General features: G+C 45.5%; 2 protein-coding genes across 2 annotated transcripts in view; both read right to left on the reverse strand.

Annotated features, from left to right (window-relative positions):
- Positions 1–15,990, reverse strand: part of LOC117061679 (immunoglobulin lambda-1 light chain-like) — a 332,518-nt gene that overhangs the window by 237,096 nt on the left and 79,432 nt on the right. The window lies entirely within an intron of this gene.
- Positions 9,590–15,808, reverse strand: LOC117061681 (vacuolar protein sorting-associated protein 29-like). Its single transcript, XM_033174617.1, has 4 exons — positions 15,626–15,808; positions 12,271–12,462; positions 10,981–11,216; positions 9,590–9,862 (listed from the first exon to the last, which is right to left on the reverse strand). The coding sequence occupies exons 1-4, from the start codon at positions 15,626–15,628 to the stop codon at positions 9,745–9,747; spliced, it is 549 nt and encodes a 182-aa protein (XP_033030508.1). The 5' UTR covers positions 15,629–15,808; the 3' UTR covers positions 9,590–9,744.

The raw sequence follows: 15,990 nt of genomic DNA on the forward strand, positions 1-15,990 counted from the left end.
GGAACAAGAGCAAAGGTTTTTGTCTCAGTTCCCAGTCAGGTTGAACCACTGTGAAACGTTTTACTGTTGTTTTCCCAAGCAAGACAGTAATAAACTGCCTCATCTTCAGCCTGGGTGTTAGAGATGGTTAGATAGTAAGGGTTCACCGAGGAAGAGCCAGTGAACCGATCTGGGATTCCTTCTCCCCTGGTGCTGGTCCCACCGATCACGAAGCGAGGAGCCTGTCCGGGTTTCTGTTGATGCCACTGATAATTGTACCAGCTACCACCATTACTGACAGTGCAGGGGAGTTTAGCTGTTTGACCGAGGGCCACAGATGAAGAAGCAGGCTGGGTCACTGTTGGTTGTGAAGTGACACCTTTACAAAAGAAAGAGGGAATAAATCATGACATTGTTAAATTACACAAATATCACAAAAGCATTATGTTCCTATGATGAGTGCATTGAGAAAAGAGATTTGATCTTGGCCTGTGTTCACTGATTCCTCCATGCATTCATTTACATACATATATACATATATATATATATATATATAGAGAGAGAGAGAGAGAGAGAGAGAGAGTTAGTTTATATTCCTCTGTATCAAAAAAACAAAAATATAAAAATAATAAACTCATAAAAAGTTAAAGGCAAGTTAAAAGCAAAAAGAAATTACAAACAAGCATCCATAGACAATTGTGGGGAATTTACTTGAGCAGTAGCTGAGAAGTCCCAGCAAGAACAGAGGCCAGGCCATGGTGAGCCCTCTATAGGATTCTTGCTTCCCTCCCGAAAGAGATCTTGATGGGATCACCTTCATCCTCTCTGAAGTCCCCCAGAAATACCCAATGACTCCTTCATGCAAATTGGCTCTGTGCTCATTGGTTCTGCAAGAACTTCTTTACCTGCTTGTATTTGCATAGAGGAGAAGGGCAGAAGGAGAAGGGGACAATAGAGGATGAGATGGTTGGACAGTGTTCTCGAAGCGACTAGCATGAGTTTGGCCAAACTGCGGGAGGCAGTGAAAGATAGGCGTGCCTGGCATGCTCTGGTCCATGGGGTCACGAAGAGTCAGACACGACTGAACGACTGAACAACAACAACAATATTTGCATAGAGTAGCAGACAGGCAGATATACAGAGCTTTTCCCTTTCAAAATTCCAGAAAAGTTTGACTGGCGTGGGCTAGAAATTATGGGTTTAGGGCATGATCAGTTGCTATTTAACATGGTATTGGAATTGGAATGAGGGGAGCCTCCTCACATTGCCCCAAAGGGGCCTGGGAAGCACCCCCTGGCCAGCCCCAGAGGCACCATTCGCCTAGAGAGCTTGTAGCCAGGGCTGCTGCAGCAAACAGCTGTCTAAGTCTTTGGGAGGAAAAGGCGCTAGAGGGCATCAGAGGAGGGGGGGGGAAGGAAAGAGGGGTAGAGGCCAGTGTTGCCCACAGTACCCCTGGTCATCATTCAAGGCACCCCATTATGCCACAGCACACAGTGGTTAAAAACATCTGGTGTAGCGGAGTTGTGCTTCCAGAAAGGGGGAGACAGCCAGAACCACCACTGACATCTGACTGTATATATGTAAATCCATAACGGGGGGGGGGGGGGAATACTGGCAGTCAGGACATGGGGGGAACAATCCTGGCATGCAGAGGATACACAGAGAGGGAGGTATAGACTTGACCATAAGGCTGTCAGAGGAATGTAAGAAGCAGGAGGGAACTTCAGAAGGCTATTTGTCCCAGTTGCGGAGGGAATGGGTCAGAGGAGACCAACAGAATGGATGGCTCCCTCAACTGCACTGTACTGGTCAAGAAACAAAAAGAGAGAAGGAAGGCATTGTGGAGGGGTGCCCTCATTTCTAGGTGTAGAAAAACTGAGTAAAAAGGATGGGGAGGGGCTCCCCTCAAAATCAGGGGAAACGAAAAGGGAACAGAAACCAAACACTAGAGAGTCCAGGAACAAGAGACTTAGTGGTGAGCCTAAAACCAGGTGAAATGTAAGGAGGACAATAGGGGAAGCTGTAGAAAAGAAAAAAAGATTGACACAGGTGCTCTCATACATAGCAATGGCCCTTTCTCTGGGCAACAGAACCCAAGTGTAATGATCTCAGGCAGGCAAGCAAGCCCTAGTAAGAATGAATGAGTCTCTGGCAGTTTTATGGTATGTTTATTCACAATTAACATCCAAAGGACCCTTGGACAGTTAAGTCCCGTCAAAGGTGAATATGGGGTTGTGGCGTTCATCTTGCTTTCAGGCCAAGGCAGCCAGTGTTTGCAGACAGCTTTCCGGGTCATGTGGCCAGCAGGACTACACAGCTTCTGGCGCAATGGAGCACCGTGATGAAAGCCACAGCACACGGAAATGCCATTTACTTTCCCGCCACAGCGGTACCTATTTATCTACTTGCACTGGCATGCTTTCGAACTGCTAGGTTGGCAGGAGCTGGGGCAGAGCAACGGGAGCTCACTCCGCCGCGGGGATTTGAACCACCAACCTTCTGATCAGCAAGCCCAAGAGGCTCAGTTGTTTAGACCACAGCGCCACCCACATTTTAAATGTAGTGTAATTTAATTATTAAATGGAATGTGTGGACACCCCTTAGGGTCAGCCCAGTGTAACAAATTCGAGATTAGAGAGAGATGCAGATTACCAGCACCTGATCTCTACGCAGGAAGGAGCTGGAAGACCCAAGAGATTGACTCACGAATACTGTGCGCTCTTCTGCTTCACTTGGCACCACAGGTGCAGGGAATTTACAAGAACACACATTGGTGCTAAATCTGTGAAAGTGGTCTGACAGCAACCCCTAAAGATTCAAGGCAGGATGGCAGGTATCACAGTTCTAAAAGCAGCCAGGCACACTGACCATTTCGACGGCAAAGCTGCTCTCAAAATGGGGGTGAGGGACAGGATAAAGTTCACCAGCTTAAGTGCTGTTATTGAAGGCACAGGTGCATGACCAGTTAGAAGAGTTTGGATGAAGAAGAAGAGTTTGGATTTGATATCCTGCTTTTCACTACCCGAAGGAGTCTCAAAGCGGCTAACATTCTCCTTTCCCTTCTTCCCCCACAACAAACACTCTGTGAGGTGAGTGGGGCTGAGAGACTTCAGAGAAGTGTGACTAGCCCAAGGTCACCCAGCAGCTGCATGTGGAGGAGAGGAGACGCGAACCCGGTTCCGCTGATAACGAGTCCACCGCTCTTAACCACTCTTAACCACTACACCACACTGGCTCCTGTTGTTGGCAAGACTCCAACAGGGGCATCAGGGTCCTTCTACATCCAGAAGCGCTGACACTGGGGAGCCATGAAATAAGGACGATCACCTGGATGAGAAGATTCAAATCCCAACTAACAATGTTTAAAATAAATTTTTATTTAAAAAACAACAGCAACCCCAAAGCCTTTATTTTTGGAATTCTAGGTGCTGAGATCCCAAGGGAGCAGAAAAGAATATTTATGTATGCAACCACAGCTGTGCAGATGTTGTTGGCCCAGACATGGAAAGAAGATAAACTCCAGACCAGAGAAGAATGGCAGATGAAGTTGATGGATTATGCTGAAATGGCCAAAATGACCGGAAGAATCAGAAATCAGGAAGACCAGAATTTTAATAAGGAATGGGGAAAATTTATAATTTATCTTAAAAAACATTGTAAACAGCTAAGATCGTTAGTAGGATTGGAACGACACTTGTAGTTTAATGGTGAAATTTGGACATAATGGAGATGCAAAAGATTTGGATTATTGCAGTATACAATATACAGGAGGAAATGATTAACAATAGGACCCACAAATGGGAGGAGGGAAGTCCAGGAGATTCTTTGGGATCTTGTTTTTAGGTTGTATGTTGGATATGTGATTGTAAAACTTCAACCTGAAAAACCGAATAAATAAATTCAAAAACAAACAAAAACATATTCCAACTAACAAAGGATCCATTTGATAAACGAAATGGGTTCTCAGATGGGGCTAGAAAAATGTCAGGTTCCACAGGATTTCTAGGAGGCTGATAAGATGTGATCATACCGGAACAGTGTTTTGGAACATGAGTTCCTGTCAAACAGGTATATAAACAGGTGGGAAAGGATTCTTGGAGACAGGGAGGTAGGTAGAAACCACCTCCAGGCCTGCTCCAAATGGACTTTGATGGGGGGGGGGAGAGAGAGAGAGAGCGCTCTGCTGTTGGCTTCCTTATGTGAAGGATCCTGATTATATTTTAATGTGTTAAAATAGTATTTTGCTTCATTTTTTACCATGCACCCCGCTGTGATAATGTCACCAAATCTTTGCTCCCCTTCAACAGTTTCCCCATGCAGGTTGTTGTTTTTTTCTTCTCATTAACTGGTGGAGAACAGTCCCCCCCCAAGGAGTTGTTTTTGACGTATTTCAAATGTCTATGGCTGCAGCCAGTGCCAAAAGAAGCCCATCGTCTGCAAGGAGGTTTTTGTCACACTTCCCTATGTGGTTGTATCACTGTGTGCTTGTTGCTGCTGTCATAAGATAAACAGTAATAAGCAGCCTCATCTTCTGCTTGAAGGTTGGAGACAGTTAAGGTGGCAGAGTTGGACGAGGCGTCATAGGAACCAGAGAACCTCTCTGGGATTCCAGAGGGTCTGCTGCTGTAATTATATATAATTAGTTTGGGGGCACTGCCTGGCTTCTGCTGGTACCAGGATACATAGTAGTCTTGAATTTTCCCAGTGCTCCTGGTACAGGGGATTGTGGCTCTTTCTCCAAGGCGTACTGACAGTGAAGGTGGCTGAGTCAACACAAACTGGCTAAAGACCCCTGAAAGAAAGCAGACAAAATACAGAGACTGTTGTCAGAGAAACATTTGAGAAAATTTGAGCCATGAGAAAAGGGAAGAAAACCCAACACGGAGCAAGGTAATAGAGGAAGTCCTCTTCTCAAAGTATATTCCTAGGAGGAGGAAAAAGAGATGGAACACCACATTTCAAAACACAAACAACAAATTCGCTCCATTACCACTGCAGTGAGCAAGAAGGAGGACAAGGAGGAGAGGAATGTTAGCCATGCTGGAGGAATGCAAGGAAGTTGGGCTTCCTCTGAAGCAAAAGGTTTCTCTGAAAAGAGCCTCTCTGATTTGTCTTAAACCCTCTGAGGCGGTGAATGCAAAGATATGCAAATACATCTCTCCTGTCCGGCCTCAATGCCTCAACCATCCTGGCCCACAAATGCTATAAAGGCAACAGATAGGTCCTTTAAATCAGGCATGTCCAAAGTCTGTTTTGGGGGCCTAATCCAGCCCACTGGTCAATTTAATCTGGCCCCTGTGGCAGTTTATCTCCTGGGGTAAAATCCTAAAAAAGTTCAACAACTTCAATCCTAAAAAAAGCTCAACAACTCTGGTCAGCCCTCACGCATGTTCGGTTCATCAAATCTGGCCCTCTTTGGAAAAAGTTTGGGCACCCCTGCTCTAAATGACTTGGTCGAAGTCCAAGACGACATGGGGTCAGGGGGCCAACTCCCATCTCTTGCAGGGGTGCAATTAGTGCCAGCGCCTTCTGTCAGGAGTTTGGGTGTAACCTTTGACGCCTCACTTTCTATGGAGGCGCAGGTTACAGCCACAGCAAAGGTGGCATTTTTCCATCTCCGCCGTATTAGGCAGTTGGCCCCCTACCTCTCTCGCTCTGATCTGGCCACAGTGATCCATGCGAAGGTCACCTCCAGACTTGATTATTGTAACTCGCTCTACGCGGGGCTGCCCCTGAAGCTGCCCCAGAAACTCCAGCGGGTGCAGAATGCCGCAGCGAGGCTCTTCACAGGGTCTTTGCCGCAGGACCACATTCATCCAGTGCTTTACCAGCTGCACTGGCTCCCGGTGGAGTACAGGGTCAGGTTTAACGTGCTGGTTTTGACCTTTAAAGCCCTATGCGGCTTAGGACCCTCATACCTAAGGGACCGCCTCTCCTGGTATGTCCTGGGTAGGACCTTAAGGTCCTCAAATAATAATTTGTTGGAGGTCCCGAGCCACAAGGATGCTAGGTTGGCTTCAACTAGGGCCAGGGCCTTCTCAGTACTGGCCCCGACTTGGTGGAACAGTCTGGCACAAGAGACCAGGGCCCTGCGGGATTTGGCATCTTTCCGCAGGGCCTGCAAGATGGAGCTGTTCCACCTAGCCTTTGGGTTGGTTTCAGTTTAACCCTGATGTTTCATTCTTTTGGTGTGATTGGTGGGCTACTTAAAAATGAGGCTGAAGTTTAGATTTAATTTTAAATTGTATTTTAATCTGTATTTTAATGAACTGTTTTATGTTTTTGTTGTGATTTTATTGGTGTTAGCCGCCCTGAGCCCGGTTTGGCGGGGAAGGGCGGGGTATAAATAAAAATTTATTATTATTTATTATTATCAAGGTCAAGGGGTGGCTGGTTCTTGTTTTTGCAAAGAATTTATGCATCTTTATTCACAGCTATAACAAGCTCCAGCTATAGTCTCTCGTTCTACTGAATGGGGGATAGCGAGGGGTGCAAAACTAGTCTACTACAAAAAGGTAAAGGATGGTGATAAACAAAAACAACAACAACAACAACAACAACATTTATACCCTGCCCATTTGGCTGGGTTTCCCCAGACACTCTGAGCGGCTTACAGCACGTATAAAATTGAAAATTCACTACTGAGAAGGCTCTCTGCCTTGTTCCTGCAACCTCACTACACTCAGCCCACTTTCCCTTTTGGCCCAACCCACTCATGACAACTGAACTCCAGAAGTCTGGCCGCATGCAAATGTGACCAGATGCATCCTTCTGAGCATCTGGGTCCTGCTTCATTTGCTCTGCAGGTGCAGGTGGTGGGCAGAGTCTCTATGACTGTTAAAGTCTATGAAGCGTGGGGAAATTTGTCCAACCTTTCTCCCTACAGGCAAAAGGGAAAAGAGTCTGCATCCTTGGAAAACGTTTATTGTGAATATTTTTTTGGGGGGGGGGGGGAATTGTGTACACCTGAAAACGTTGGCAGCATTAAGATAAACCCAGCAGTGTAATTAAGTTTTGATGGATGGAATAATGGAATACTGAATAGTTTATGTAAAATATGCAGGGATTTATGTTACGCAAAATGAACCGTGGAAAGAGAAGAAGGGAAGTCATTGATCTTTTAAGGTTGTTTAAATGAATATTCTAAATTGCAAAGCAGAAAATTTGAGAGAGAGAGAGAATACAGAATTCATCCAAAACTAGGGGATGTACCCCAGCATGCTCTGCTCGCTAGCTCCTTGCTGTTCCCCCCACATTAACCCTCAGAGTTTCCCCTTCCCATCCCATGCAACTACTGCCATGCAGCTCCTGAAGACCAGGAAAAGGGCACCAAACAATTGCACCAAACAATTCCCTTCTTTGCTTCTTCCTGTAGGTCCCAATTCTTCTAGCAGACGTTGGTCTCTCAAATGTCAGCAACACACTGTGTGATGCTAAAATTTGGAATCCCCCCCCACCTGCCTCTCGTGCTCTGTTCAACAACCCAGTGCAGCTGAACCAGCTGTACTACCCTAAAACACTCTCTGTTCAAGGGATCCCTTGGATGACAATTCAATTGAATGTGGGGAAAGATCAACTTCCCCCCCCCTGCAGGCCAAAAGGGCCAAGAACAGACATATGAGACACCACCACCCTATACAACCCTTAGAAGACATCAGAAGGCAGCTCCGTATAGGGAAGTTTTTAGTGTTTTATGGTGGTTTTATATGTGTTGGAAGCCACCCAGTGTGGCGGGGCAACCTGGTCGGATGGGTGGGATATTTCGGGGGGGGGGCATGCCCAGTTAAATTTATACAGTATAACTCAAACTCACCTGAGCAAGTAAGTGAGAAGGGGAAGGAGAAGAATGGCCCACGGCATGATGGGAGATTGCGAATGGTCAGTTTGCTCTGGTCTGGCAACTCTCCTTCAGTCTTTAAAGTGCTTCAGGGCTTGTGATGCATCATAATATGAAAATACATGCACTGTATTTTCATGTAATATATGGAATACATGTAATGTACAGAAGTGAGAGCTGGACCATCAAGAAGGCTGATGGCCGAAGAATTGATGCTTTTGAATTATGGTGCTGGAGGAGACTCTTGAGAGTCCCATGGACTGCAAGAAGATCAAACCTATCCATTCTCAAGGAAATCGGCCCTGAGTGCTCACTAGAAGGACAGATCCTGAAGTTGAGGCTCCAGTACTTTGGCCACCTCATGAGAAGAGAAGACTCCCTAGAAAAGACCCTGATGTTGGGAAAGATGGAGGGCACAAGGAGAAGGGGACGACAGAGGATGAGATGGTTGGACAGTGTTCTCGAAGCTACTAACATGAGTTTGGCCAAACTGCGGGAGGCAGTGAAGGATAGGGGTGCCTGGCGTGCTCTGGTCCATGGGGTCATGAAGAGCCATACACGACTGAATGACTGAACAACAACAACATGCACTGTTTGCTCATTGGCTGCAGGAACATCGGTAGACCTTCCAATTTTTGCCCCGGAGCATTGTGCTATTAGAAGTGGGAGGGCAAACCTGATTCTATTCATAATGTTTTCTCCAGCACTAGTCCAAGAGCAGACCCATTGAAATTAATGGGCATGACTAACTGTAGGTCCTAAGAGGGCCTTCTCGGCAGTGGTGCCCACCCTGTGGAACACGCTCCCATCAAATGTCAAGGAAATAAACAATCTGACTTTTAGAAGACATCTGAAGGCAACCCTGTATCGGGAAGTTTTTAATATCTAATGTTTTCTGTGCTGTAAGCCGCCCAGAGTGGCTGGGGAGACCCAGCCAGATGGGTGGGGTATAAACAGTGCTCTTTTCTGGTGGGACGCAGGGGGACAAATACCCCTAAACATTTTGTGAATCTTTGTACTTTTGTCTGTTTGCTGTATTTATTTTTCCTGATTTGAACTATAAAATGGTGATTTTCTGGAATCAAAATGAGAGTACCCCTAAACATTTTTTTAAGAAAAAAGCACTGGATATCATTCATTCATTCATTCATTCATTTCTACTACTGCTACTACTACTACTGTGAGTAGGACTAGCATTATCTGCAACCCAATGACCTTGATCAACACTTATTCACTTCGCATGGTCTTCTTTTTATATATATATTCGTGTGCATGCATATGGGGGGGAAATCAGATACACATGAGTGTTTCTCCTGCCTATATTACGTTTCTGCACTCCTGTCACCCTTCAGACCTTCCTACTTCCTAAATCCTAAGCAAATATTCATGGAATGCTACAAATCACCAGCAGTGGCTGGTTCTCAGAGACTGGTAGGGTAGAAGGCAGGGAGTCCAACAGTAGAGGGCGCCAGAGCCAGTGGCAGGCAGAGCCAAACTATTCTAAGTCTTGTCCTCCTCTTCCTCTTCCCTGCTGAGTTGTACAAGCTTAACACAGAGGAGGAAAAGGAGGATGATAGCCAGGAACACACACACACACCGGACTGGTTATCGTAAGAAGGCAAGAGAGTAAAGGCTGGCTGAGAACAGATTGAGGTTGGTGGGACAGGTGATCATTTGCTCAAATGGTCTAGACTCCACTGTATGACATTTCCAAAGCTATCCTCCTCTTTTCTTTTCTTTTAAAAAATGGAATACAGTTCATTTTTGCAACAGGTTTATTGCTCCTACGTGTTTCAATGGAAAGAGATCACAAGCAGTTACAAGCACAAAATTCCCATTGAAAGCTCCAATAATGTGCAGCCGTTTGGCATCTATGAATGGCCAAAACCGTCTGTGGCAAGAAGCATCTGGGAGGAAGGCAGCTTGATTTAAGACTTCTTGTATTCAATCCTTTCCACCCTCACATCGTCTCCAATGAGCTGGTACACATAAGTCACAACTATGGTGGACTGGATATCCATCAGTACAAAGGAAGGAGTGATATTTCTGGAAGTCACAAAATAATTTGTATTAGAAACGTTACAGCAGTACTCAAAAGAATTACCAGCACAAATAAGAATTAATGGAGGCCATTGTAGGCTTTCTTCAAAGTACATTCTCAGTCTGAGTCAAGCAGGGAGAGAATAATGCCCTAAAATTCTGCATTCAGATATTCGGTTGCAGAATTTTAGGGTTGCAGAATTTTCTGTATGCAGAATATTTGTTTTGTTTTATTTCATAAAAAAATTATACAGTGCTTTATTGTAAAAGAAAACAACAACCCTCAAAGCGGTTTACAAAAAGATAAAACAACAAATCAATAAAAATTCACAACCATACTTTGAAACATACAAAAGTTAAAATACTAAAACAGATTAAAATCATCTCAGCTTCCTAAACATCTGGGAAGGAATGTCTAAACAAGAAGGTTATAGGCAGGTTATAGAATACAGTCATACCTTGGAAGTCAAACAGAATCCATTCCGGAAGTCCGTTTGACTTCCAAAATTTTCGGAAACCAAAGCACGGCTTCTGATTGGCTGCAGGAAGCCGGAGAAGCCCCTTTGGATGTTTGGCTTCCAAAAACCAGAACATTCACTTCCGGGTTTCGATCGTTTGGGAGTTGATTTGTTCGGGAGCCAAGGCGTTCAAGATCCAAGATACGACTGTACAGAGGTACCTTGGTTCCCTAACTCAATCCATTCTGGAAGTCTGTTCAACATCCAAAACGTTCGCAAAGCAAGACTGGTTGACTGGCCCTGGAAACAATGCCAACAGCCGAAACGGACATTCAGCTTCCAAAAAAAGTTTGCAAACAGGAACATTTACTTCCGGGTTTGCAGCATTTGGGAGCCAAGTTGTTCGGGAACCAGGATACCACTGTACATTTCACAAATGCACATATTATGCATTCCCTTGTGGATGCCTCTGCCCTGAGCTCTAGCTCAAGGATAGAGCATCTGTTTTGCATGCAGAAGGTCTCAGGTTCAATCCCTGGCATCTCCAGGTAAGACTGGGAGAGACACCTTGCCTGAAACCCTGGAAAGTTGCTGCCAGTCAGAGTATGCAATACTGAGCTAGATGGATCAAAGGTCAGACCCCAGCTGAAAGAGCTACCATCTCACCTTTCCAAGGCATTGTAAGCTCCTGTGGCTGATCCTGGGTTGATGTATAACTTGTTTTCGTGCTCCAAAGCCTCGAATTTGTGCGTATGCCCCGAAATTAAGATGTCCACATCAAGCTGCCTGCGTAAAATGGCCAAGCTTTCCAGATCGCCCCAGGGAATGACCTGATGGCCATGGATCAAGCCGATTTTGAATGGCCCGACCAGGATTATTTTCTGCTGCGGGTAACTTGTTCCCTGAAGAAGGAAAAAGAGAAGGAGGAGGTGGTTAATCGTTAACCAATGCACAGGTCAGAATCAACAATACAAGGTCAGACCCCTTCCTTTATAAATAAATAAATACACACAGGTTCCTTCTAGTGTATTTATTTCTGAGCTAAGTCATGAGAAAAAGCCATAATGGGAAATAATTCATAATGAATTGGGGGGGAGGAGCTTAAAAGTACCGGTACTTTAAAAAAACAAACAAACCCAGAGTCCTTTCTGTTGGGGATAATTCAGACAGAAATTCCCAGGTGTCAAAAAAGGTTATTTATGTGTGCCACCACTGCGGCCCATGTTTTGTTAGCCCCAAAATGGAAAATGAGCAAAGTCCTAACTAAAGAAGAATGGCAGCTTAAACTGATGCACAGCTTGCAGACTTAACATTTAGAATAAGAGAACAAGAAGAACATACGTTTAAAGAAGATTGGAAAATGTTTATTGAATATATGGGGGGCATTGTGTCTGTTTTGAAAACATGGGCAGCATTAAGATAAATTCAAGAGTGTAAGTAAGTTTTGATGGATGTAATAATGGAATACGGAATGGTTTGGTTTTTGTAAAATATGCAGGGATTTATGATATGCAAAAATGTACTATTGAAAGAGAAGGGAGGGGGGGTGACTGCCAGCACAGGTATATGGAGCAAGCAGTCTCTCCTCCCACCTCCAGGTATAATTCTCCAGGAGGGGGCTGCACATTATTATACAGGCCACACCATACATTTTAAAGAGTTGTGGCTTTCCCCAAAGAATTCTGGGAGCTTTAGTTTGTTCACGGTGCTTCGGGTTTTAGGAGACTCCCCTATTCCCCTTGCAATTCCCAAAGTGGTTTTCCCCAAGCAACTCTGAATATTGTAGTTCGGGCGAAGGGGAGTTCCTTACAATTCTCAACACCCTGAAACTACAGCTCCCAGGATTCTTTGGGAGAAGCCATGACTGTTTAAAGGGGTATCCCAGTGTTTTAAATGTATGGTGGTAATGTCCCCAGACTAGCAGCCCGTAACAAAGTTTTGAAGCTGTGCCCCTACCTCATCAAAGTCCCCTCTGACCACGTGGACGTCCCCGGCCAATGTCCGTAGATAATCGTAGGTCTCCTTGGTACAGAGATTCCCCGTGCAGAGGATATGCTGGATCTTCCCAGGAACCAGGAGTTTCCGGAACTTGGCCGGGAGGCTGTTGCATCGGTGCGGGATATGAAGGTCTCCAATCACCAACACCAACTGTTTGTTTTTTTTTTCCCAAGCCCGGCGAGGGAAGAGTAGAAGCGAAAACGCCAACAAAAAACGTTAGACTTTAGGCTTGTTCACACGTGAACCCAGGTACAAGCAGTCTCCACAGTGCTGGGGACAGTCATTGTAAGAATCTGATAACCCCAGAGTTCGCTTGCTTTCCTCTTCCCTCCTCATTCCCACTTCCTCGTGTATCTATCTCACCTGATATGGATCTTACGAAAGTGGCACTGGGAGCCTTTTTTGGATGAAGAGCAGGTAAAAAGTCTTTAGTAAATAAACGGAAAGGGAAATTTATCATAAACTTCCTGACGGGCAAAAGGCTGGGTTCTCCCCCACCCCACACCACCCCGTGACTTTTAATGCAGGGACTATGCAGCATTTCACAACATCACCCTCCACCCTAACCTTTCAGAGAGATAGTGATCTGGTCCTAGTACTTCTAACAGCCTTTTTTCCTGCTAGAACAAAAACCAAAGAAATGGCAAAATCTGGGGCATTGTTCCATCAAAGCTTTATCTTTCTAATCGCCCCAGTTCTGCAAACACGTATGCACTTACCAGGAAAGAGATGCCAAAATCTTGTGACAATAAAAGGAATGTGTGCAATCTTAACTGAGTTTAGTCAACTATGTACTCAAGAAAGACTCTCTTAACTGGGATCCTATGTGCCGTTCGTGGCACAGAGGCACATCTCAATCAGCTCCATGAGAGTTGTCTCTCCAACGAGTGAGTTTAGGATTGCAACCTGATGCTCTGAATTTCAGAGGCCTGTGGCTTATTAGTTGCAGATATTAGCAGCACCCCTCAAGGGACACAGAATTCCATAGAGATTCTTACACGGCAGCCTCTAGGGAAAGGGAAAGGAACCTTTTGCAGCTCAAAAGACACATGCCTGCCTTGGGAGCAACCCCAAAGGAACTGCATTCTAATGCAATAGAGGTTTAAACTTCGGGGCATTGCTCCACTAACCTCAGCCTATCATCCCCTGTCTGTCTTTTGTTATAAGAATTCTAAGGTCTCAAATACAGAATAAATGTTTGTAAATGTACAAGGCAAAACACACATAAATAAGTATATAAACCACTTGTCTGAAATAGTACAGGAGAGCAAGCCATGTTGACTCTCCCAAACTGACCTCAAATATTTCTCTGCAAGGAGGAAGGAAATGGGAAACGCTTTCCAATTGTCTGTGGACCTCCCTTTTCAAATACAGTGTGGCAAGTATCTGTTAAGCTGAGCAAACTATCAATAAGAGATAAGAAGAGATTCAGGAACTAAAGTGTTTACCATCTTGAAGGAATGGCCAGGCTACCCAGAAAATGCAATCAAGCAAGGCATTATCAGGTATCCTGGCCGACAGGAGAGAAGCAACACTCTCAAATTACTGCTGGAGACCACCTCCTTCTGTGATGTATGTATAATGTGTTGGGGGGTGGTCTTGGGCGACAAGGTGGGCAATTTCAAAAGTCTTTATAGGGGCTTGCACTCCATTGTTTGGGGTTCTCATTGTGTGGTGAGTGGGGGCCCTGTTGCAATAGTTTATTTTCCTTAATCAGGCTTAGTAGCCACTTTGCTTTCAATATACTCCGGTTGGCCTCTGCTTTCTCTCCGACCAATAGACATCTCCTGAGGGACTCTATATGGGTTATATCACTTTTTACTTTCAACCAGTCCAGGGGGTGGTGCCACTTTCTCCCTCAGTCTCAATATTGCCCTTGTATAACACTGCAGGGAGGAAGGTGGGGTCTAAACAAGAATTAGTTGCCTCCTCCTCCTGTCATTGGCTCTGGCGCCCCCTACTGTTGGCCTCCAATGGGTGAGTGTGGCAGAAGTGGGTGTGGCCAAACACACCCCACTCTCCATACAGGCAAACCAAAGGCATGGTTGCCGTTCAAGGACACACCCCAGCCATATAATCCCTGGAGGAGATCTACAGTACATGTTACTGGATTCCAGCACTCACCAGTCCCAGCTCGCATGCCCAATGATCTGGTGGCATCTGGAGAAACACATCCCTGATCTACAGTGGTACCTCTGGTTACGAGCTTAATTCGTTCCAGAGGTCCGTTCTTAACCTGAAACCGTTCTTAACCTGTGGTACCACTTTAGCTAATGGGGCCTCCTGCTGCCACCGCACCGCCAGCACGCGATTTCTGTTCTCATCCTGGGGCAAAGTTCTTAATCTGAGGTACTACTTCCAGGTTAGCGGCGTCTGTAACCCGAAGTGTTTGTAACCCAAGGTGTTTGTAACCCAAGGTACCACTGTACAGTGGTACCTCAGGTTACAGACGCTTCAGGTTACAGACTCCCAGAAATAGTACCTCGGGTTAAGAACTTTGCTTCAGGATGAGAACAGAAATTGTGCTCCGGCGGCACGGCAGCAGCGTGAGGCCCCATTAGCTAAAGTGGTACCTCAGGTTAAGAACAGTTTCAGGTTAAGAACGGACCTCCTGAACAAATTCAGTTCTTAACCCGAGGTACCACTGTATATTATTGATCCAGAAACTGTGCATATGTATTCATTGCCTGTTTGCAAGTAGTGGAGCAGGAAGAGAAAACGGAGACAGTAGGTTCTGCAGCCACCTGGGACACAGGTATTATCTGAGAATAATAATACATGTTACAACCTGGAATTCCTTCTCCATAATCTGAGCCTTCTCTTGCTTGACTTTAGAGTCTGTTTTGAATGCAACACAGGAAGAGGAGGAAATAAGTCTCTGGGCATGTGCAGTGTATACATGCACACAACCCTATAACTACAGCCTGCTTGCAACTGCAGCCCATCAATGCATTTGGAAGTGAACCTTCCAGATCAAGAAATCTGCTTTCTATAGACCCTTAAGCATGAGTTTAAATGAGCTGTGTTAGCTGTGTGCACATGGCTGCTTCTGTAGGAGAGACGCTCTCTCTGCACTCAAAGGTATTATTGCTTCATATCAATAGGAAGAGCTAAACTTTGGCACTGGAAAAGGCTTCCCCAGCCAGAGACCTGGAAGCTCTGGCCTCAGAATAAAAGCTCTCCCTAGAATCCTGGCACAGCTGTGAACACCAAAACCACCCTTCCCTCCTTAAGGAAAGGGGGGCCCCCAAATCAGCAGCATCCCTCCAACCCTATGCAAAAGTCCCCCTTAGTCCCTGGGCCCCTTGCTCACCATCTTGCAAGACTTCTACCTCCTTCCTGGTATTCCAGCAGACAGCAAAGCAAACACACTGACTCACAAATGAAAGCTGTCCACAGCAGCTGCCAAATTAGTAGGTTTGTGGAGCTCCTGACACATGTGCAGTGCAAGCCCTGAAGCTACTGCCCTTGCCCTTACTGCCCCTTTGCAGTCATCTCCCTTTTTAAAAAACACATTCGAGTTGGGGGTCCCGGTCCTGAAGGCTGTTAGGTACAGGGCTTCATTTAAAGGAGCAGCCAGGTTTTGCTGGGGCTGAGATCCAGAACCTGCTTAAAATATTAAAGTGGGTGTGGGAAACATTTGGCCCTTTGGAAGTTGCTGAACCACAAATCCCATCA

The sequence above is a fragment of the Lacerta agilis genome, chromosome 17 (genome assembly GCF_009819535.1).
Source record: "Lacerta agilis isolate rLacAgi1 chromosome 17, rLacAgi1.pri, whole genome shotgun sequence".
Taxonomy (NCBI): Eukaryota; Metazoa; Chordata; class Lepidosauria; order Squamata; family Lacertidae; genus Lacerta; species Lacerta agilis.